Source organism: Budorcas taxicolor, chromosome 3 (assembly GCF_023091745.1).
Source record: "Budorcas taxicolor isolate Tak-1 chromosome 3, Takin1.1, whole genome shotgun sequence".
In the NCBI taxonomy this organism is placed as follows: Eukaryota; Metazoa; Chordata; class Mammalia; order Artiodactyla; family Bovidae; genus Budorcas; species Budorcas taxicolor.
In genome coordinates, this window is record NC_068912.1 from 94438111 (window position 1) to 94459883 (window position 21773).

At 42.3% G+C, this 21773-nt stretch overlaps 2 protein-coding genes across 2 annotated transcripts in view; both read left to right on the plus strand.

The window, feature by feature from the left end:
• TXNDC12 (thioredoxin domain containing 12) overlaps positions 1 to 14565 on the plus strand; it is a 33537-nt gene extending 18972 nt beyond the window's left edge. The window contains exons 3-7 of the mRNA XM_052637272.1: positions 6195 to 6247; positions 7038 to 7111; positions 9052 to 9121; positions 9906 to 9989; positions 11922 to 14565. Coding sequence (XP_052493232.1) covers positions 6195 to 6247; positions 7038 to 7111; positions 9052 to 9121; positions 9906 to 9989; positions 11922 to 12001 — 361 coding nt within the window. The 3' untranslated portion in view covers positions 12002 to 14565. The remainder of the gene's footprint in view (positions 1 to 6194; positions 6248 to 7037; positions 7112 to 9051; positions 9122 to 9905; positions 9990 to 11921) is intronic.
• Positions 1598 to 3381, plus strand: KTI12 (KTI12 chromatin associated homolog). Its single transcript, XM_052637271.1, has one exon. It carries the CDS (start codon positions 1754 to 1756, stop codon positions 2816 to 2818), a length of 1065 nt encoding a protein of 354 aa, XP_052493231.1. The 5' UTR covers positions 1598 to 1753; the 3' UTR covers positions 2819 to 3381.
• Positions 14566 to 21773: the final 7208 nt, after the last annotated feature.

The window sequence follows — 21773 nt, forward strand, 5'->3', positions numbered from 1 at the left end:
CTGGTTGGATCTCCTTGCAGTCCAAGGGACTCTCAAGAGTCTTCTCCAGCACCACAGTTCAAAAGGAGCAATTCTTCAGCACTCAGCTTTCTTTATAGTCCAACTCTCACATCCATACATGACCACTGGAAAAACCATAGCCTTGACAATACGGACCTTTGTTGGTAAAGTAATGTCTCTGCTGTTCAATATGCTATCTAGATTGGTCATAACTTTCCTTCCAAGGAGTAAGCGTCTTTTAATTTCATGGCTGCAATCACCATCTGCAGTGATTTTGGAGCCCAGAAAAATAAAGTCTGACACTGTTTCCCCATCTATTTCCCATGAAGTGATGGGACCAGATGCCATGATCTTAGTTTTCTGAATATTGAGCTTTAAGCCAACTTCTTCACTCTTCTCTTTCACTTTCATCAAGAGGCTTTTTAGTTCCTCTTCACTTTCTGCCATAAGGGTGATGTCATCTGCATATCTGAGGTTATTGAGATTTCTCCTGGCATTCTTGATTCCAGCTTGTGCTTCTTCCAGCCCAGCATTCCACATGATGTACTCTCCATATAAGTTAAATAAGCAGGGTGACAATATACAGCCTTAACATACTCCTTTCCAGATTTGGAACCAGTCTGTTGTTCCATGTCCAGTTCTAACCGTCACTTCTTGACCTGCATAAAGATTTTTCAGCAGACAGGTAAGGTGTTCTGGTAGCCCATCTCCTTCAGAATCTTCCACAGTTTATTGTGATCCACACAGTCAAAGGCTTTGGCATAGTCAATAAAGCAAAAGTAGATGTTTTTCTGGAACTCTCTTGCTTTTTCGATGATCCAACAGATGTTGGCAATTTGATCTCTGGTTCTTCTGCCTTTTCTAAATCCAGCTTGAACATCTGGAAGTTCACGGTTCATGTACTGTTGAAGACTGGCTTGGAGAATTTTGAGCATTACTTTGCTGGCGTGTGAGATGAGTGCAATTGTGCAGTAGTTTGCATTCTTTGGCATTGCCTTTCTTTGGGATTGGAATGAAAACTCACCGTTTCCAGTCCTGTGACCACTGCTGCGTTTTCCAGATTTGCTGGCATATTGAGTGCAGCACTTTCACAGCATCATCTTTTAAAATTTGAAATAACTCAACTGGAATTCCATCACCCTCACTAGCTTTGTTTATACTGATGCTTCCTAAGGCCCACTTGACTTCGCGTTCCAGGATATCTTGCTCTAGGTTAGTGATCACCCCATCATGGTTATCTGGGTCTTGAAGATCTTTTTAGTATAGTTCTGTGTATTCTTGCCACCTCTTAATCTCTTCTACTTTTTTAAGTCCATACCATATCTGTCCTTTATTGTGCTCATCTTTGCATGAAATGGCCCCTTGGTATCTCTAATTTTCTTGAATAGATCTCTAGTCTTTCCCATTCTATTGTTTTCCTCTATTTCTTTGCATTGATAGCTGAGCAATAATCAATGCTACTTAAGACCCCCACTGTAAATTGATGGACACAGTCATTGGCCATCAGGAGATCACAATCTCCAAGACCTACAACATTTGATATAGGTAACTGATGCCATTCTAAGCTCCAACTCCTTTTGCAGAGGCAGGACCTGGTTCTAGTTGGCTTAGCGCTCCTGTTTCCATAGCAACAAGAGGGCCTGTAAGAGTTAAAAGATACCGGAAGTGCGGCTTTCATTTCCGGCTTGCGTCAGAGCCGCCGGCAACCCGGAAGTTGACGCGGCGCGTTTGCACATGGCCGCCTCCTGGGAGGATGCCGCTCGTGGTGTTTTGCGGGCTGCCGTACAGCGGCAAGAGCCGGCGCGTCGAGGAACTCCGCGCGGCCCTGGCAGCTGAGGGCCGCGTGGTGCAGGTGGTGGACGATGCGGCGGTGCTCGGCGCGGAGGACGCAACAGTGTATGGCGATTCAGCCCGTGAGAAGGCCTTGCGTGGGGCCCTGCGAGCGGCTGTGGAGCGGCGCCTGAGTCGCCAGGACGTGGTCATCCTCGACTCGCTGAACTACATCAAGGGCTTCCGTTACGAGCTGTACTGCCTGGCGCGGGCGGCGCGCACTCCGCTCTGCCTCGTCTACTGCGTACGACCAGGCAGTCTGAACGGGGGACTGCGGGTGGCAGGCGCCGTGGATAATCCGAACCAGAACGTCAGTGTGAGTTGGAGACCGCGAGCTGAGGAGGGAGGGAGACCTCTGGCGGTGGGCACCGATGTCCTCGGGGAACCACAGGCAGTGGCCTCTGTAGTAAATAGGCGAGCCCAGGCAGAAGTACCTACGGAATCCGAGCCAAAGGAAACCAGGGCGACAGATTGTCCAGCTCTCGTGGCTTCGGAATCCGAGAAATCTGCAGAGCATGTGTCTGGTGCTTTTTACCCTCCCGAACTTTTGGAGGCCCTAGCGCTGCGCTTCGAAGCTCCCGACTCTCGGAATCGCTGGGACCGACCCCTGTTCACCTTGGTGGGCTTAGAGGAACCGTTGCCACTGGCAGAGATCAGAGCTGCCCTGTTTGAGAACCGGGCTCCTCCACCCCATCAGTCTACACAGTCCCAGCCACTTGCTTCTGGCAGCTTTCTGCACCAGTTGGACCAGGTCACCAGCCAGGTGCTGGCAGGACTGATGGAAGCGCAGAAGAGTGCAGTCCCCGGAGACTTGCTTAAGCTTCCTGGCACCACAGAACACCTGCGGTTTACCAGGCCTTTGACCATGGCAGAACTGAGTCGCCTCCGTCGTCAGTTTATTTCCTACACCAAAATGCATCCCAACAATGAGAACCTGCCTCAACTGGCCAACATGTTTCTGCAGTATCTAAGCCAGAGCCTGCACTAACCGGAGCAAGTGAGTGGGAAAACCATGGTTTCTTGTCTACCACTACAACATTTGTCTGGGAAGAATACAGTTCTGCAGAATATATTGACGTGGTACTAGAGCTGTTATGACTGATTCACTCATACCCTCCTGGACCCCTCTGTGCCAGGCCTTGAGTTTACAGCAAATTTGATACCAGAGAATGGAGAACTGTCTGAGGATCTAGGCAAAGTTCTCAAAGGACAGAGCTTAAGTGGACAGAGCTTGCACAGATTGAGTTCTATTTGGGCTGTCACACACCATTGATTTCTCACATCTGAAGTGTGGGAGAGCAGACAGGATGGATGAATTGTTTATGATAATTGTGAACAGAACTGAACATAGCACAATTCCACATCTGTGCTGGCCTTTTCTTCATACCACAGTTTTTTAAGTACTGTGCCTACATTTGGCTAGTCTCTAACCTGGGGCCTGGGGTCACAGATAGATCCACTGGTTTCTATCCTTGCGAAGCTTTGGTTCTAGTGGAATTGAAAGAAAAACCACTAAATTATTTCATTTAATAAAATCTTTTATAAAAAGACTGTGCTGGCATCTCTTTCTCTTAATGTAGCTTTATATTCTTCATATAGTTTACTTAATGTAACATTTTAGATACAGATGTATCCCTGTTATGCCTATTAGAAGTACTTTGCTAGTGCTCAGTGAGTCTTGGTCTTAACATGGAGTCACGATCATGACAACTTCCCTAACTGGGTGCTTCATTCTGTTCTTCAAGGCAAAAGCCCTTTAAACTTGTCTTTCATTTATCTCATTAAACAAATAATAGATAAGTGCTTATGTTTTTGAAAGATGGTTTAGATAGTCTTTGCCCTTGAGAAATTAGTAGTAAACAGATGATTAGTTCAGTTGCTCAGTCCTGTCCGACTCTGCAACTCCACGGACTGCAGCACGTCAGGCTTCCCTGTCCACCACCAACTCCAAGAGCTTGCTCAAACTCATGTCCATCCAGTCCGTGATGCCATCCAACCATCTCCTCTGTCATCCCCTTCTCCTCCTGCCTTCAATCTTGCCCAGCATAAGGTTTTTTTTTCCAGTGAGTCAGTTCTTTGCATCAAGTGGCCAAAGTGTTGGAGTTTCAGCTTCAGCATCAGTCCTTCAAATGAATATTCAGGACTGATTTCTTTAGAATTGACTGGTTGGATCTCCTTGCAGTCCAAGGGACTCTCAAGAGTCTTCTCCAACACCACAGTTCAAAAGCATCAATTCTTCGGCGCTCAGCTTTCTTTATAGTCCAACTCTCACATCGTACATGACTACTGGAAAAACTATAGCTTTGACTAGATGGACTTTTGTTGGCAAAGTAATGTCTGCTTTTTAATATGCTGTCTAGTTTGGTCACAGCTTTTCTTCCAAGGAGCAAGCGTCTTTTAATTTCATGGCTGCAGTCACTATCCAGTGATTTTGGAGCCCAGAAAAATAAAATCAGCCAGTTTCCACTGTTTCCCCATCTATCTCCCATGAAGTGATGAGACCAGATGCCGTGATCTGTGTTTTATGAATGCTGAATTTTAAGCCAACTTGTTCACTCCCCTCTTTCACTTTCATCAAGAGGCTCTTTTTCTTCACTTTCTGCCATAAGGGTGGTATTATCTGCATATTTGAGGTTATTGATATTTCTCCCAACAATCTTGATTCCAGCTTGTGCTTCATCCTGCCCAGCATTCTGCATGATTTACTCTGAATATAAGTTAAATAAGCAGTGTGACAATATACAGCCTTGACATACTCCTCTCACAATTTGGAACCAGTCTGCTGTAGAGTAGTGCCTGGTACATAGTAAATACTATATATGTTTTGGCTACCAATAATACTGTACTAGTTGTAGAGTATATAGAGACAGCTAAGAGGCCCTTCCTTAGGAAGCTCTAAGGCCAGTGAGGGGAGATGAGTAAATAATAAATACAGTTCAGTGTGCCAAATGCTCTGATAGTATTATACGCCTGTGACAATGTCGTGACATGGGGGTGGATGATGGAGAAAGCCAGTGGCTGCTTACATAGGACCCTTCTACGAGTTGGCATTTGAGCCTTGAGAGTATTGGAGCTTCAGCTGGCCAAGACTGACTCAGATGGAATATGGTGCTTATTATTTTATAAAAGAAAAAGCTTTTTCCTCCCTGATGATAAAAAAGTTATGCTTAATTGGGAATTCCTTGGCAGTTCAGTGGTTAGGACTTGGTGCCTTCACTGTTGGGGCCCAGGTTCAGTCCCTGCTCAGGGAACTAAGATCCCACAGGTCTGCCCCCTCCAAAAAAAAAATTTCACTTAATTGTAGAAAAATTGAAAAATACAGAAAAAGTGTAAAATCCACAATCCCATTATCTAGAGATAACTTCTATTATGTTTTAAAACATTTCCTTTTAGACTATTTTCTACATGTTTGCATAATTGAAACTATAGGTAATAATTTTGAGGGGCTCCACAAAAGCTGTGAACAGTGACTGCAGTGATGAAATTAAAAGACGCTTGCTCCTTGGAAGGAAAGCTGTGACAAACCTAGACAGCTTATTAAAAAGCAGAGACATCACTTTGCTGACAAAGGTCCACAATCAAAGCTATAATTTTTCCAGTAGTCATGTGTGGATGTGAGAGATGGACCGTAAAGAAGGCTGATGCTTTTGAAGTGTGGTGTTGGAGACTTTTGAGAGTCCCTTGGACAGCAAGATGGTCAAACCAGTCAATCCCAAAGGAAATCAGTCCTGAATACTCATTGTTAGGATTGATGCTGAAGCTGGAGCCCCAATATTTTGGCCACCTGATGCGAAGAGTCAGCTTACTGGAAAAGACCCTGATGCTGGAAAAGATTGAGGGCAGGAGGAGAAGGGGGTGACAGGATGAGGTGGTTGGATAGCATCATCGACTCAGTGAACATGAGTTTGAGCAAACTCCAGGAGATGGTGAAGGACAGGGAAGCCTGGTGTGCTGCAGTTCATGGTGTTGCAAAGATTTGGACATGACTTAGTGACCAAACAACAACACAGATAATAATTTTATGTTCTAGTTTTTATTTTAACAGTGTACCAATGAAAAGTTTTGTTACCATTTCAGTGGTTATATAGCCATAACATTTGAAAATGTAGTTTTTTAAAAAATCTCTTCTCTGTAGCTTTAAAGCCCAAATTTGCACAATTTACTGGAACATCAGAACTTAGCAATAATTTTGTTATAATAATCCACTATTATTGAATAGATTGTCTTAAATTTCTTTTTATTGAAATTATGTTCCATGAGCGTCCTTGTACATTAATCTTTGTCTTCATTGGTTGGTCATTTTATTAGAGTGCATTTCAAAAAGTGGAATTACTAGTTTATAATTTGTTTGTTTTGTTTTTAAGTGGATTGCCCCTGATGGTGATTATCCATAAGTCCTGGTGTGGAGCTTGCAAAGGTAGGTGGAAATGATCAGACCTCTGATGTGTTCTCAAATGTTACCATTTTAAAAATAGTACTGACTTTGGCTCAGCACTGTTTATTGCTTGTAGGAGTACCAAAGAAATACATGGAACAGATTCCCTGTCCTCAAGAAATTTACAGTAGTATTTGCAAGGGATTGAAGGATGTGGCAATTAAGATACGGTTATATAGAGTATGGGATTAAGTGCTACAGTAGTTGTATGAAGAGTTGTATATACAAAAAGAGATACGATGATTGGTTGTCAAAGTCTTCCTGGAGGAGTGGGAACTGAATTAGTAAGGTTTTCTTACTATCCAGCATGTGTTCTCTCTGTTACACCACCCTGCATCTTCCCAGGTGGATTTCTTCTTTTGTTTGGTATGCTACGCTTAATAAAATCTTGTTGGAAAAAGTATAAAATTAGTGCAGACCATTAGTTTAGTAATACGTGTGCATTAATGGTAGAGTATTGTTCCTCTATTGTCTTTATTACATCTGTTCTTAAGTAGATGTTACTGAAATATGTAAAAAAGCAAATAGTGGTAATTTTTTCATCAGTGTTCCTTATCTATATTTTATAATTGAGGTGAAAGTTTCAGAGAAATGAAGTCAATCACTTAATGATACACAGCTATGCAAGTCAGTGGCAGAAGCAGGACCAGAATTCAGGTGTCCTGATTTCTGGGTCTTAAGATTAGAACAGCTGTCAGTTATATGAATCATCTCAGCAAATTAAGGTTTGGCTATGACAATGATGTTTTTTTCTGTTGCTTCCCACCCCCAGCTTTAAAGCCCAAATTTGCAGAATCTACAGAAATTTCAGAACTTTCCCATAATTTTGTTATGGTAAATCTTGAGGTAAGAATTCCAGAGTTTCTCCTTTCTGCTGTGATTTTAAGTCTTCACTGTTATAGAATTAACATCTTTGATGGTATAAAATCTTACTCAGCAGAGTTGTCTACTTGTATGTATGTGTTTTTCTTCTGAACTCTAATACTAAAGCTTGTATCAGATATGGTAGAACCATCCGGCCCCCATTTTGGGGAGGAAGTAGGAGAAGAAAGATTGGTTAAAATGACTAAGTTAAGATTCTTTCATTTTTAGTTTGTGATTATGTCATGGTTTTACATCTTTGTATAACTAAAGATGTAGTCATACATGCAGGCCACAATTCCCTGAAAAATAGGATTCAGTTGAAATCCTACTCTGTGCTGGGCTTATATGTACAGCTTCCTTTTTCTTGGTTAGATATCTTTTATGTTCTTCACATTGGCCAGAGGTCTTAGAATCCCAAGTCAGAATATCAGACCTTGGAGTTAGAAGGGATTTTTAGGTCAATGATACCATTCCTATTTTACACATTGAGCATCTTAGACCTGAAGGAGTTAGGTGATTTAGTCAAGAGCCGAGTAAGTGATAAGAACAGGTACTGTGATCTACTTGTACTGCCTCTTAGGGTGTACTCTTCAAATGTGGGATTCTTGGATACTCTGTGATGATCCTCCTAGCCCTATGTTTCTGTAAAATGATGTTTATTTGAACATAGGACTGGAAATCTGAACACATTAACAGTTAATGTTGAGGTAGCTAAGGGATTGCTTATAAAGCTGGTGGATAGGGGCTTCCCTGGTGGCTGAGTGGTAAAGAATCCACCTGCCAATGCAGGAGACACAGGTCGATCCCTGATCCAGGAAGATCGTACATGCTGCAGAGCAGCTAAGCCCGTGCAACACAACTGCTGAGCCTGTGTTCTAGAGCCCAGGACTCAAAACTGTTGAACCCGTGTGCCACAACTACTGACACCCAGACGCTCTGGAGTCTGTGCTCTGCAACAGGAGAAGCCACCACAGCTAGAGAACACAGCTAGAAAACAGCCCCTGCTCACCAATTACAGAAAAACCCACGCAGCAATGAAGATCCAGCACAGCCGAAAATAGATAATTTTGAAAAGTAAAGCTAGTAGATAGCCTGAATGCTAACACACCTCACTGAAGGCAAAGTTATATTCTTTGGTATAACTTCTGAAATGGGAATCACACTGTAAATGACAAAGTTACTATTGATTCCTATCTGAACTCCTCACCATTTTCTATGGTAACTTAGAATCACCACTCAAAGAAAACACAAATGTGTTCAATGAGCATTCCCCAACTTGAGAGATTTCTTAAAAAGAAAGCTAGCTGTGTGGTCATGTCTCCTGGGAGGACTGTAACTTCACAATTGTACTAAAATGTCAATCTTATCAATTCATGCATTCAAGAAAAACTGCAAGTCAGTAATGTAGGTATTGCGAATAAGCAATGAACAAAACAGACAAATTTCTTTGCTGGCATTAAATTACATATGAGGACTTGAATATGGGGAGGCAGACAAATAAATAAAATATGTCAGATGGTGGTAAATGCTGTGGCTAACAATGAAGAATGGAGGGGACAGTTTGCAGTTTTAATTAGGTGGTTAGAAAAGAAGGTGGCATTTGAGCAAAGATTTGAAGCAGAAAAGGGAGTGAACCACCTGGATGAAGGGGGATGTATGTCCAGGCAGGGGGTAAGAACAAGTGCAAAAGCCTGAGTGGGGAGCATGCCTGGCTTGTTTAATGATAGCAACAACAAGCAACTTAGTGTAGTCGGGAAAAACTAAAGAAGAGATGGGATATGACGTTAGAGAAGTGCCCAGGTAGGAGGTCATGTAGGGCCTCTCAGGCCACTTCAAGGACTTACCCTGAGTGGGAGAGGAAGCCACTGAAAGGTTTTGAGGAGAGAAGGAACATGATCTGACTTGAGGTTTACACTTAATAGGATGAAGAGGAGCCCAAAGATGAAGATTTCAGCCCCGATGGGGGTTATATTCCACGAATCCTGTTCCTGGGTAAGGTGAAAGGTCTTAATCTGGGGATCCATACAGAAGGAGAGAGAAGTGCATCAAGGCACTGACTCCACCTAGTGAAATTATATTGTTATGGCTAAAAACAAAAGCCATTTTCAAAAGAGAGTGATGGATTCTAAATGCCAGAGCCTCAGGTCTGAAAGAAAACTTTTCCCATTAACTAGCTGCTTTTGTGATAAATAATAAAACAACCCCCCTGCTCCCCCCCAATACCCAAACTGCTTTTGTGAGCAATGGGAGAGTACTGATCATTTATTCATTTTTTTAGCATCATCTTTGCATCAGCCACAAGTTAAGCACTGTCAGCCACAAGTTAGGCACTACAGGAACCGAGAGAAGCCATAGTTCCCACCCTTGCCCTGTAGCACAGCTGAGGCAATGGGATACTGCAACCAGACAAATATCTTTCAGAAACAATTTCCTGGGAGATATTTAATGACCACCTTGTCTTTGATCAGCATTCTGCTAGGTTCTATGGGGAATACAAATAAAAATATAGGATTCCAGTATCATCAAGCAGAAAAGGAACATGCCAGAAAGATGGAACAGCATATAGGCATGGTTGAGGGTGGGGGTGGGTTGTGTTCAGGGCATTCCAAGGGATTCATTTTGATTGCAATGTAGAACACAGGGGGTAGGGTGGTGAGATAATGGGCTGCAAAGATGGGCAGGTCTCATTTTCCAGAAGGCCTAGTATATCATATAATGCTTGAAGTACCTGTCTGTTGTAGTTACTGCAACCCCTGTGCCATTTTGTCTACAATAGATCCCAGTGGCAAAGTGCGTCCTGAAATCATCAATGAGAATGGAAACCCCAGCTATAAGTATTTCTACATCAGTGCTGAGCAAGGTATGGCTATGTTGAGAGAGAAGAGGGAGGGTTGCTGCTAGGTTTAACTAGAATGAACCACATGCGAGGTTTGATGGGAAACTAATTTAGCATGTTCACTAAGCATCTTCTGCATGTAGCTTTTGGCTAGATGCTATGTAGGATATAGAAGAAAGAGAAGAGCAAGCCCCTCCTCTAGCTTCTTACAGTCCAGTAGGAAGCTAACTGACCCATAGGAAACTGGAGAACTGAGGCTTCGAGAAACAGTTGCTTGCCCTTGGACTCACAGTTAATAAGTCACAGAGCCAGGATTTCCGTCTACAACTTAGTTTTTTTCCACTGCACTAACATTATTCTTGTAAGAATTCAAAGGTAGGGGAATGCTGTTAGATGATCAATTCTGAAAGGTTTCATAGATAGTAAACTAACTTGAATCTAGACAGGTAAGAATTTATCTCTTTGGTCAGATATGAAGAGGACATTTCAAGCTAAGGAAGCAAGGGAAAAGGGTGTCAGGTGTAGCCCAACATGGAGAGTGCATGAGTCATGCTAGAGGGGATGATAACTGAATTGAGTCTTGAAGAATGAGACCTAACCAGCAGAGGGATGTGCAAAGCATTATTGGAGGCAGAGGGAACAGCGGCAGCACAAACATGTGAGGGAAGATTGAAGTCACAAGTCAGTCATGGTTTTTTGTTCTCTAATCCTGAGTGCAACCATTCTAGAGGCAGAAGTTGGAATTCATGCCACATACTGTCACTGTTTTCCTTCTGAATTCTCCCTGCCATCTGTAAAAGAGGGTTATTTCTAAGTTGCCATGTGTCTTCCTTTGTCATGCTGCCAGTTTGTTGATCATTTTATGTTTTGAGTCCTCAGCACTCTTATTTCTCAGAATAGGGAGAGGAAAGATCTGGAGAGGTTATCCTCTCCTTCCCATGGGTAAGGAGAATGTTATCTTCCCTACCCAAAAGCAGATCCCTGGAGGCTGGTATTAGCGGGAAGTTTTCCACATGGAGAAGGGCAACTGAACTTTAGGTCCCCAACTCTTGACCCTTGAAGTTCACCTTCCTTTCAGAATTTCATGCAGTTACCCCTGCCATCTTGACGTGGGCATCATCCTTTAATATATTAGTCCAGATATGGACACAGAACCCTTACCTGAATTCCCCATGGCTCAGCTGACATGAAGCTGAAATATTCAAACCTGACTTTACTAAATGCTTGGGCAAAACTAAAGGGGTGTAACAAACTTTACTACCTGGTATGCTTTCTGAGATCCACAGATTGTGGCTTAACCCTAACACCTGGCCTGCCATTGTACAGGGAGCCTGTACCCAGCTTCCCTCTTTGATTCCCAAGATAGACAAGAAGACTCATCTCCTGTCTACGCAGGGCTTGCCTTCCAGGTTTCTCTTTTGCCTGAGAACTTGACTTCTTCCATACGTAATTGGTACTGGACATAACCACCTCTTTCCGTGAAGAACCATCCTCCCTCTAAGCACACATACTTGCTCACATATCAGTGTAACCTCCACAGAAAACGAAATAAATGCAGCATTCATCCCAAACAGGTGATGGAGATGATAGGAAGATGCTTTCTATTCCCTTAGTGTTGTGTATATTTCCAGCTTATGACGGGGTTCAACACTAATCCTGGAGGGTAAGCCAAAGTAACTGCTAAATAACATTTTTGTAGGACCTCATAGTTTACGAAGGACATTTATTATTCATTCTCTCATTTAATTTTTATAATCTGTTTGAAGTTTGTAACATCACCTTATTTATAGATGAGAAAACAAATTCAAGAGACTTTCCTGGGATAAAATCCAGAATTAGATCTTAAATCCAGATCCTATGCTCCTCTTACATTTCTCCTAAAACAGAAAATTATGTGTTGGTTGTCAAATATAAAAGACTTGCTTCATATTTTTCCCCTCAATGTTTATTTCACAGTTGTCCAGGGGATGAAGGAAGCTCAGGAAAGGCTGACGGGTGATGCCTTCAGAGAGAAACATCTGGAAGATGAGTTGTAACATGAATGCATCCCTTCTTTCCTCAAAGATATTGTTCTGGAAGAAAGCAGCAGGGAAGGGAATACTGAGGAATCAGAACAATTGAATGGATTGGAAAACCTGGCTCCTTCCCACATGGGAAAGGCCCCCTCACTGTTGGAAGAATTCTGCTGCCAGAAACTGGTCTCCATGTTTGTGGTCCAGCAGAGTGCGGCAGACTTCCTTGTCCTGTCCCCTCTCACCTAAATATCTCTTTGTCATTGAAGGTAAAGAATGACACCTTTTGACATAAAACTTGAGCCATGAGATTTACTCCTCACACTGCAGTATTTGAATCTTTCCATTTCCTCCTGCTTAACTCACCTTGGTGGTGAAAAGAGACCAGAAGCATCTTCTCTATAATGTTAAAAATTGCGGAAAGAGCTTATTAAGACAACAAATTCTAAATGTAAAGCCGTAATTCTGCCCCACCAAGGAGCTCAGCCCATCTCTTCTTTCTCTCCTGGGAATAATCTTGGGCTTCTTCCGGAATGCCTGCAACTTCCTTCCTCTTCTCTGGCTTGGCTTCCCTGTCTGCGCGCATGCGTGTGCAGGAATGGCTGTGTGCTCTGGACTGGCCCCAGCTGGAAGCATGCTTTCTTTTCCCCCGTTAACTGTTGAAACCTTCTAGCCCTAGATGGAGCCATTTTTGTCAAGTCAACTGTATTTTTGTACTGGGATTAACAACAAAAAAAGAAAAAATATTAATTGTTCCATTAAACTTTAATAAAACTTTAAAAGGAAATGTATTGTGATGGCCTTTTTCTTACTGGGGAGTGGAGGGAGAGCACTTCAGGAAGAAAACTAACCTTGAGGGCCTAATCCAAGAGCTCTATCTAGGGCTGTTCCCACACCTGCATCTCCCACATGCTAAAGGACGTCAGAGCTTGTCTCTTCTACTTTTCAGATACCCAAATTCCCTCCATCCTCACTGTCACTGTTTTGTATGGGCAGGCCTTTTCTACTTCCTATTTACTGTTACAGCCTGTGACTTGACTACTTGCCTCTGATATTCTCTCCTGTCATCCATCCTCCTTAACTTCCCCCAGAGTAATCTTTCTAAAACACAGATGAGACCACGTCACTCCCCTGCTTAAAGCCTTTCCTGCCTCCTTCAAGAAAATAATATTAACATTAGAAAATAGTGCGGCCTCCCTGCATCGGAGTCTGCATTTGCTGCTCCGTTGGCCTGGACCACTCTTCCCTGTGCTGTCTACAGGCTTTGCGCCATGATTTCTCATTAAAGCTTCACTGACTTTATTAATAGTCACAGCCTACCCTCCCCCATACTCTCTTTTTCTTTACCCTGTGTATTATTTCAACAGTATAAAAAGAGGGATCTTATAAGGTATCACCTCCACTGGAACACTGAGAGTGACAGGGGCACTGTTCATAACTATGCTGAAGTTACAAGTTCATTCTCTACCTCTTTCTTTGAGAATGTAAGCTGCAGGAAGGCTAGTACTTCATCAGTACTATTTGGAGTATATGACAAGATTCTTGAAATGTCTGACACAAAGGAGATATTTAGTAAATAAATATTTATTAAATGAGTAAAAAAATGGCAACCCACTCCAGTATTCTTGTCTGGAAAATCCTGCAGACAGAGGAGCCTGGCGGGCTACATGGGTCACAAAATGACTTAGTGACTGAGCAGGCAAGCACAGAGCATTGTTGTAACAAGCCTGCCTAAAAGGTTAACTGACTTTCTGAGAGAATATAGCTTAGTTTGATTTACTGTTTTTTTTTAATATTAATTAACTTGGCCGTGTCGGTCTTAGCTGTGGGATGAGGGATCCTCATTGCATCATGATGGATCTTTCCTTACGGCGTTTGGGCTTTGTTGCTCTGTAGCATGTGAGCTCTTAGTTTGCCGACCAGGGATTGAACTCGCAACCCTTCACTGCAAGGCAGATTCTTAACCACTGGATGACCAGGGAAGTCCTTGATTTACTATGAATTAGGGTACAGACATTTTACTGCTTTATAGAGTTCTATGTTAACTTGCAGAAAACTAATAAGCAAATGATTTCTTTCCCAGAGAGAAGATAGGTCCATTAACCAGTTTTGTATCTGACTTAATAACCTCATTTCAACTTTGAATGGTTTTTTTCATCTTTCTGGTCCTCATTAATAAGCTAAAACTTTTGCATATGCTTAGAATCTGTTTGATAGAGAAGGCAATGGCACCCCACTCCAGTACTCTTGCCTGGAAAATCCCATGAACAAGGGAGCCTGGTAGGCTGCAGTCCATGGGGTGGCTAAGAGTTGGACACAACTGAGCGACTTCACTTCGACTTTTCACTTTCATGCATTGGAGAAGGAAATGGCAACCCACTCCAGTGTTCTTGCCTGGAGAATCCCAGAAACGGGGGAGCCTGGTGGGCTGCCGTCTATGGGGTCGCACAGAGTCGGACACAACTGAAGCAACTTAGCAGCAGCAGAATCTGTTTGAAAATTTTTTTTAACGTTTTGCAAATACTTGATAAAAAAAATAGTTAATGCTGAATCCTGTCTCATAGCTGTAAGTAATGTTCTTCCCACAGATATATGATGACATTTTTTAAAAGTAATGTCACTGAGATGTAGTTTTATTAAAGTTTTAATAAAACTTTAGTGTTAATTATTATAATTTTTAATGTCTGTTGTTTTGATTGACATACTAATAATAATTCTTGTAACAATAGCTGAATCTGAAAGAAAAATTTTAACTCTTGAGATTTTAGCTTAAGTTCCCCTAAAAGCAGGGCCTGAGATAAGGCCTATACAGGTAATATATTTTAGGAAGAGATTCTAAGGAACAGGAATGAGGGACTGGTGAAAGTGAAGCGCAGGAGGGAGAACCAAAATAGAGTATATTATTGAGCTGGTTACCTCATTGGTTCAGAGTTTCACCGAGGAGCTAATTTCCTGGAAGAACAGACACAGAGGCGACAAAGAGCCATGGAGGCACAGAACAAGAGACAAGGGGATGCAGCTTTACGGTGGTGTCCTCCACCTCCGAATGTAGCTGGTTACCACAGTGACTGCCAAAGCCGGAAAACAATCAAGAGGTTGTAAAGTAGGGTACAAAAATTGTCTAACATATCTTAGATTCTTACAGCCAAAGAAAATTTTAGCATTTTAATTCCAATTAAATATATATATTTACTATTGCGAGGTATGACATGGTGATGATCAGTAAGAGAGTTTTAAGCATATAAATCCTTTGTGTGTGCTCACTCAGTCATGTCCAACTCTTCATGACTCCATGGATTGCAGCCCACCAGGCTCCTCTTCCCATGGAATTTTCCAGGCAAGAATACTGGAATGTACTGCCATTTCCTACTCCAATAAATACATTATATTAGTTTATAATTCTGTGGATAGAGTGAAATAAAAATTCAAAAAGAAGAATGATGTAAAATTCCCAACTGTTAAGAGCCTGCCCATCTATTAATTTTAAGTGAATAAGGTAGAAAAAAATTAAGTGGGTAAGTGGATATAAAATTCCTGTGGTACTTAGGCTCTAATGGATATATTTTTTTAAAGTACATAACGACTTTTTCTAAATGTTAATATTTACAGTACAGTAAAAATTATGTCCTTTGCAATTATTTAAATGGTGACGCTTTTAGATGTCAACTTGAAAGTACATAGTTTTCCAAAATTCTTTCAGGGATCATAGAAGTTTCAAGACTACAGGTTTCAAACATTCTTCAGCTGAAAGTGCAAATATTTATACAGCACTATGTGCTAGGAACTGTTTTAAATCCTCCAGTCACATTAACTCATTTTATCCTAACAATAACCTGATGGCTTTGGTTCTATTTCCATCATCATCTGCCGTGTATAAAATAATAGATAGGGATATGGAGGCACACAGTGGGTAAGTAATTCACCTAAGCTACTGGGATCAGAGTTGGTATTTGAATGTGAGCAGTTTGGCCACTGTATCTATGCCTTTAACTACTACACCATACTAGGTAATTTGTATTCAAGTCAGCCAACTCAAGGATTGCATCAATGACTTAGGCTGTGTAGCAAGTATAAATCTTCAACTAATACAATTACAAAATAAGAGAAACAATTGTATATTCCAATAACAATTCCTCTTTAAACTGTCATTTTGCATAGGACAGTGAAACCTCTTAGAATCAAGTTCAAGATTTTTTAGGTTATTTGAGGTTTAAACTAGGTCAACTTCAGGATTTCTTTTTCCTCTTCGCCTGGATGGCATTAAGTCTCAGAGAATTATATGATGTCAGGACCTCAGATAAGAGACACTGCCCAGGCTAGCATCTTCTGAGGTATAATGTATGATACCTGGTCTTGGCACAACTTTCCATGAAGGCATCTGCTGGGATGTCTATTTTATCAGCCCCCACTAATCAGTCCATGCACTTGGCCCCTTTATCTTGTCAGTAAAGCCCTTCTAGGTGGCCCTTCCAGCTCCTCAGCACCACTTCTGTTCCCTTCATTGGGTAGCTCTCCTGTGCCGCCCTAGGCCATGAACATCAGGGCCGCCAATCACAGTTATACAACCTCTCCAAGGATAACCTGCCCCCTGTCACTGCTGAGTGCCCAAACTCTCAGTCGCAGAAAACAACCCTGAATCTCCAGACTTGGCAACACAATCCAGACACTCCAGCAAGCTACCTCCTGTCAGGTTTTTGTTGTTTTGCTTTGTTTAAGGGTGGGGGAGGCATGTTGCTCGACTTACCAGGGGTTGAGCCTGTGCTCCTGGAAGTGAAAGCACTGAGTCCTAACTGTTGGACTGCCAGGAAATTCCCCCTCGTGTCAGTTTGATTACACTGGATCCCTTTGATCTCAGATGAAGCAGTGATCTGATTTTTTTGGACTCCTAATCTGGAATTCCCTTCCACCAAGTTTCTGCTTTGGTACCACCATCTGTGCCACTTGCTGACCGCCCTACCTGCCATCATGCTGTCTCACTCAGTGTTTTCTGAGCAGTGAACACACTTTACAGTGATGCTTGCATGTGAGATCTGAAGATGGAACTGCTGGGGAAGAGTTGCAGAGTGTGAGGCTTCCCTTTTGCTGGCGTGACTACAGGTGTGACGTGGCCCTGGAGTCAACTATTCTGGCAGCAGCTTCCTGATTTCAGGTTGTGTTAATAGCTATCATAGTGTGTTCCAGGACAATAGCTTCCTTAATTCCAGATGATGGCTAAGATTACGTGATGGCCAAGATGGTGTGATTCCAGAACCATAACCTTAGAGAGCAGATTCCTGATTCTCTACCTTCCAGATTGATGTCAAGTTTCATTTCCCATGTCAGGACAGATGACGATTTTCTTGGAGTCCTTCCTTGGGGACCAGGCTAATGTGTGTTCCTCTGATCATTTCAGTACCTAATTCCCTGTATTAAATGCTTTCTGATTTAAAATAGCTAGCATGGTTCCTATTATCTACAACAGGACCTTGCTTATTATAGTGGTGAACTTCCTAATTAAGATATCATATATACAGGGGACTTCCCTGGTGGTCCTGTAGCTAAGACTCTGCATTACCAATGCCGGGAACCTGAGGTTGATCCCTGGTCAGGAAACTAGACCCCACGTGTCACAACTAAGAGTTCACATGCTGCAACTGAAGATCCCACTTGATGCAACTGAGACCCAGCGTGGCCAAATATGTACATACATGCATGCATACATACACACATATTTTAGAAAAGATGTCATATCTAAATGATATTCCAAAAATATCACTTAGAAGTTCTACATTTGTAACTGATGTAGTAAGTGATGAGACTTTGGGTTGTACCACTTTTGGTGAGTGGGTAATTGTATTTTGAGTTGCTTTATATTGAGGTATTTTTAAGTTTAAATACGACTAGGTGGGAAATAATATAGTTCAGGTTGGGCAAAGAAATTAGTATGTTATATAGATATTTAAAAGTTATTAAGTTATCTTTCTTAGGTTCTAAAAATCCTTTACCTGTTAAGTTTTGGAGGGAGGTGGGACCCTCTTTCCGTTTTAGAAGTTGGAAATACCAGATAATTGCTTTCCCAGCCCCCTTTGCAGCTAGACTATAGGCAAATGACCTCAGCTCACCCAAGCAGGTACACTTTCATGCAGCACAAAATAACACCATTTGCAGGAAGACTGAATTCTTTGGGCAGTGGTGGTTATAGTGCCCATAGTGCTGTCCAGTGTTGGAGGCTAGTGGTGTTAGCAGTACAAATTTAGTGCTTAGTGGTGACAGCAATTGTGTCTTCCCTAGCAAGTCTTCAGTGTATACCCCCAAGCCTGGTACTCCAGCATCTCCAGGTAGTTTGTGATCTAGTCAGTGTTGTTTAACAAATTCGTGGTTTTTTTTTTCTTACATAAACCAGAGTATAAGCTTCTGTGGCTAGCCACTATAGGAGTCAATAACTGTTGCTTAACAAGGTTATAGCAGCATTTCCCAAAGTATATGCCATGCAACACTAGTGCCCCTAGAAAGACTTTCCATGATTAAATAAGTTTGGATAACAATTTATCTCTTGGAATGATTTATAACTCAAATTAATATTTTAGAAATTCTGAGAGGTCTCACAGGATATTCTTACTTGCTACTAGATGGAGTGTGAAACCAACACATGAAGGGGATGAAATACTGACAAAATTGAAGTGAAACATGGTTGGAGCAGTGGATTAAGTCAACCTTGTATCCCCCTCTGTGCACTTCAAGATGTATGAGCTGATATTCCAATAAGTTAAGTCAATTGAAGTTTGGTTTTCCATTTTCATGAAAATCCATGGAAAACCATCATCTATTACCTTGGCCTCTTGTTTATTTGACCTCCTTATCATCAATAACCTCCACTCTTTTTCAGCCACCCACCCACTCCAATGGTCTCATCGTGTTATCACTCAAAACTCTTTTACCTTTGAAACCCTGAATCCAGAAATATTCTCTGATTACAATCAACTGTTTATCCTTTCAACCTAACTGATCAGTATCTTCCATCACACTTTAACCTTATCCAGATCTTCTAATATAACTCCCTCAACTTTTTACCGGTAAATCTACACACCTTCCCTGCATCTGTCTCATCCTTTTATCCTATCCTTTTATTCCAGTGAAAGAGATATTTTCTACTTCTGTCCCGTGCTCAGTTGCTCAGTAGTGTCCGACTCTTTACAACCCCATGGACTAAAGCACAAAAGGCTCCTCTGCCCATGGAATTTTCCAAGCAAGAACACTGGAGTGGGGTGCCATTGCCTACTTCAGGGGATCCTCCCAATATAGGGATTGAACCTGGGTCTCTTGCTTCTCCTGCATTGGTAGGCGGATTCTTTACCACTAGCACCACCTGGGAAGCCCAATTTCTACTTTTCAGAGGCTAACTGAGTTCTGGAGTCATCCCCTCCCTGTCTTCAGACTTTTTCTTTTTCTGTACATGTTCCCTTTTCTCTCTTATATAATTAATCTCTCTATCCCTATTGGGTTATTCCTGTGCAAACGTAAATAAGCATTGGTATTGCTTATCTAAAAACAAACCATCTGTGGACTTATGTGCTATTTAGCCTGATCCACTTCCCAGGGGGTGCTAGTGGTAAAGTATCCACCTGCCAGTGCAGGAGACATAAGAGATCTGGGTTCCATCCTTGGGTTGGGAAGATCCCCTGGAGGAAGAAATGGCAACCCACTCCAGTATGCTTGCTTGGAGAATCTCATGGACAAAAGGAGCCTGATGGGCTACAGTCCGTAGGTTGCAAAGAGTCAGACTGAGGAGACTTGGCACACATATGGTCAAGCTTTCCTCACCTCATTCTCTCTTAAACATTCTACATGTTACACTTTGGCTTTGGCAACTCCACCTAAATGGTTCCTGCTAAGATAATGGTAGGAGATATGAGATTGGAAGTGAATGAGGAAAATTTGGCTGATAAAGTCATTTTTGAAAGCTCTTTCTCATTCAGACTTGCATGGATGATCCAATCCCTCCTCCATGTATTTGATATCATGTGCCAATAAATATTGTGATATGCTGCTGGCCAAACTATATATTTTTGTACATTGCTTCAGTACTCCAAGAGAACCACAACTACTGAAAAACAGGAAATGGATCCTGGTGAACAGTGAACTTTCTTTCAGTGTTCCTTATCAAATAAGTCAATAGCATCACCCTATTATTTTACACGCTAGAAACCTGAGAGCCTGGAGAAGGAAATGGCAACCCACTCCAGTATTCCTGCCTGAAGAATCCCATGGACAGAGCCTGGCGGGCTACAGTCCATGGGGTGGGTCACAAGAGTCCGACACGACTTAGGGACTGAGCATACAGGCAACCTGAGACCCATCCTTGACATCTCCTTCTCTCTCATTCCTTAATCATCAATTATTGTTCATTCGTTTTCCTAGATATTTTTAAAATCCTGTTATAGGCTGAATCGTATCTACCTCCAAATTAATATGTTGAAGACCTAACCCCCAACCTCTGAATGTGACTGTACTGTATCCTCAAGGTGTAGTATTGGAGAGGCAATGGCACCCCACTCCAGTACTCTTGCCTGGGAATCCCACGGGCGGAGGAGCCTGGTAGACTACAGTCCATGGGGTCGCTAAGAGTTGGACACAACTGAGCAACTTTACTTTCACTTTTCACTTTCATGCATTGGAGAAGGAAATGGCACCCCCAACCTCTGAATGTGACTGTATTTAGAGATACGACCTTTGACTTTATCAGCCAAATTTTCCTCATTCACTTCCAATCTCATATCTCCTACAATTATCTTAGCAGGAACCATTTAGGTGGAGTTGCCAAAGCCAAAGTGTAACATGTAGAATGTTTAGGAGAGAATGAGGTGAGGAAAGCTTGACCATACTTTAGAGAAGTAATTAAGTTAAAATGAGGTCATATGGGTAGGTCCTAATCCGATATGATTTATATTCTCAGAGGAAGAGATTAGAACATAGACACACACAGGGAAGAGCACGTGAAGACCAAGGAAAAGATGGTTCTCTATAAGCTAAGCTGCTGCTGCTGCTGCTAAGTCGCTTCAGTCGTGTCCGACTCTGTGCGACCCCATAGAGGGCAGCCCACCAGGCTCCCCCGTCCCTGGGCTTCTCCAGGCAAGAACACTGGAGTGGGTATAAGCTAAGCAGAGAGGCCTTAAGAAATCAATCCTGATCTCAGACTTCTAGCCTTCAAAACTGTGAGAAAACAAATCTGTTGTTAACCCACATAGTCTCTGGTACTGGATGATGGCAGCCCAGGCTGACTAACACACTTCATCCCTATCATCACCACCATTGTCTAAACCACCAGCATTTGTCACCTAGACTTTTACAGTGTACTATCCATCAGGTAGGGCTTTTATCCATCTTGTTAACTGCTGTATCCTCAAGGTGTAGTATTGGAGAGGCAATGGCACCCCACTCCAGTACTCTTGCCTGGGAATCCCATGGGTGGAGGAGCCTGGTAGACTACAGTCCATGGGGTCGCTAAGAGTTGGACACAACTGAGCAACTTTACTTTCACTTTTCACTTTCATGCATTGGAGAAGGAAGTGGCAGCCCACTCCAGTGTTCTTGCCTGGAGAATCCCAGGGACAGAGGAGCCTGGTGGGCTGCCATCTATGGAGTCGCACAGAGTCAGACACGACTGATGCAACTTAGCATCAGAAGCAGCAGCAGCAAGGCGTAGTATAGAATCTGGCATGTGGTAGGCATTCAATAAATATTAATGAGACGGCTAAATAAATGAATAGCTATTTAGGTGGTTTCCTTGCATCCATCCTTGCCCCTCTCTCCAGATGTT

Coding starts and splice junctions, on each gene's coding strand:
- KTI12 (XM_052637271.1), top strand. CDS start 1,754: ATGCCGCTCGTGGTGTTTTGCGGGCTGCCGTACAGCGGCAAGAGCCGG.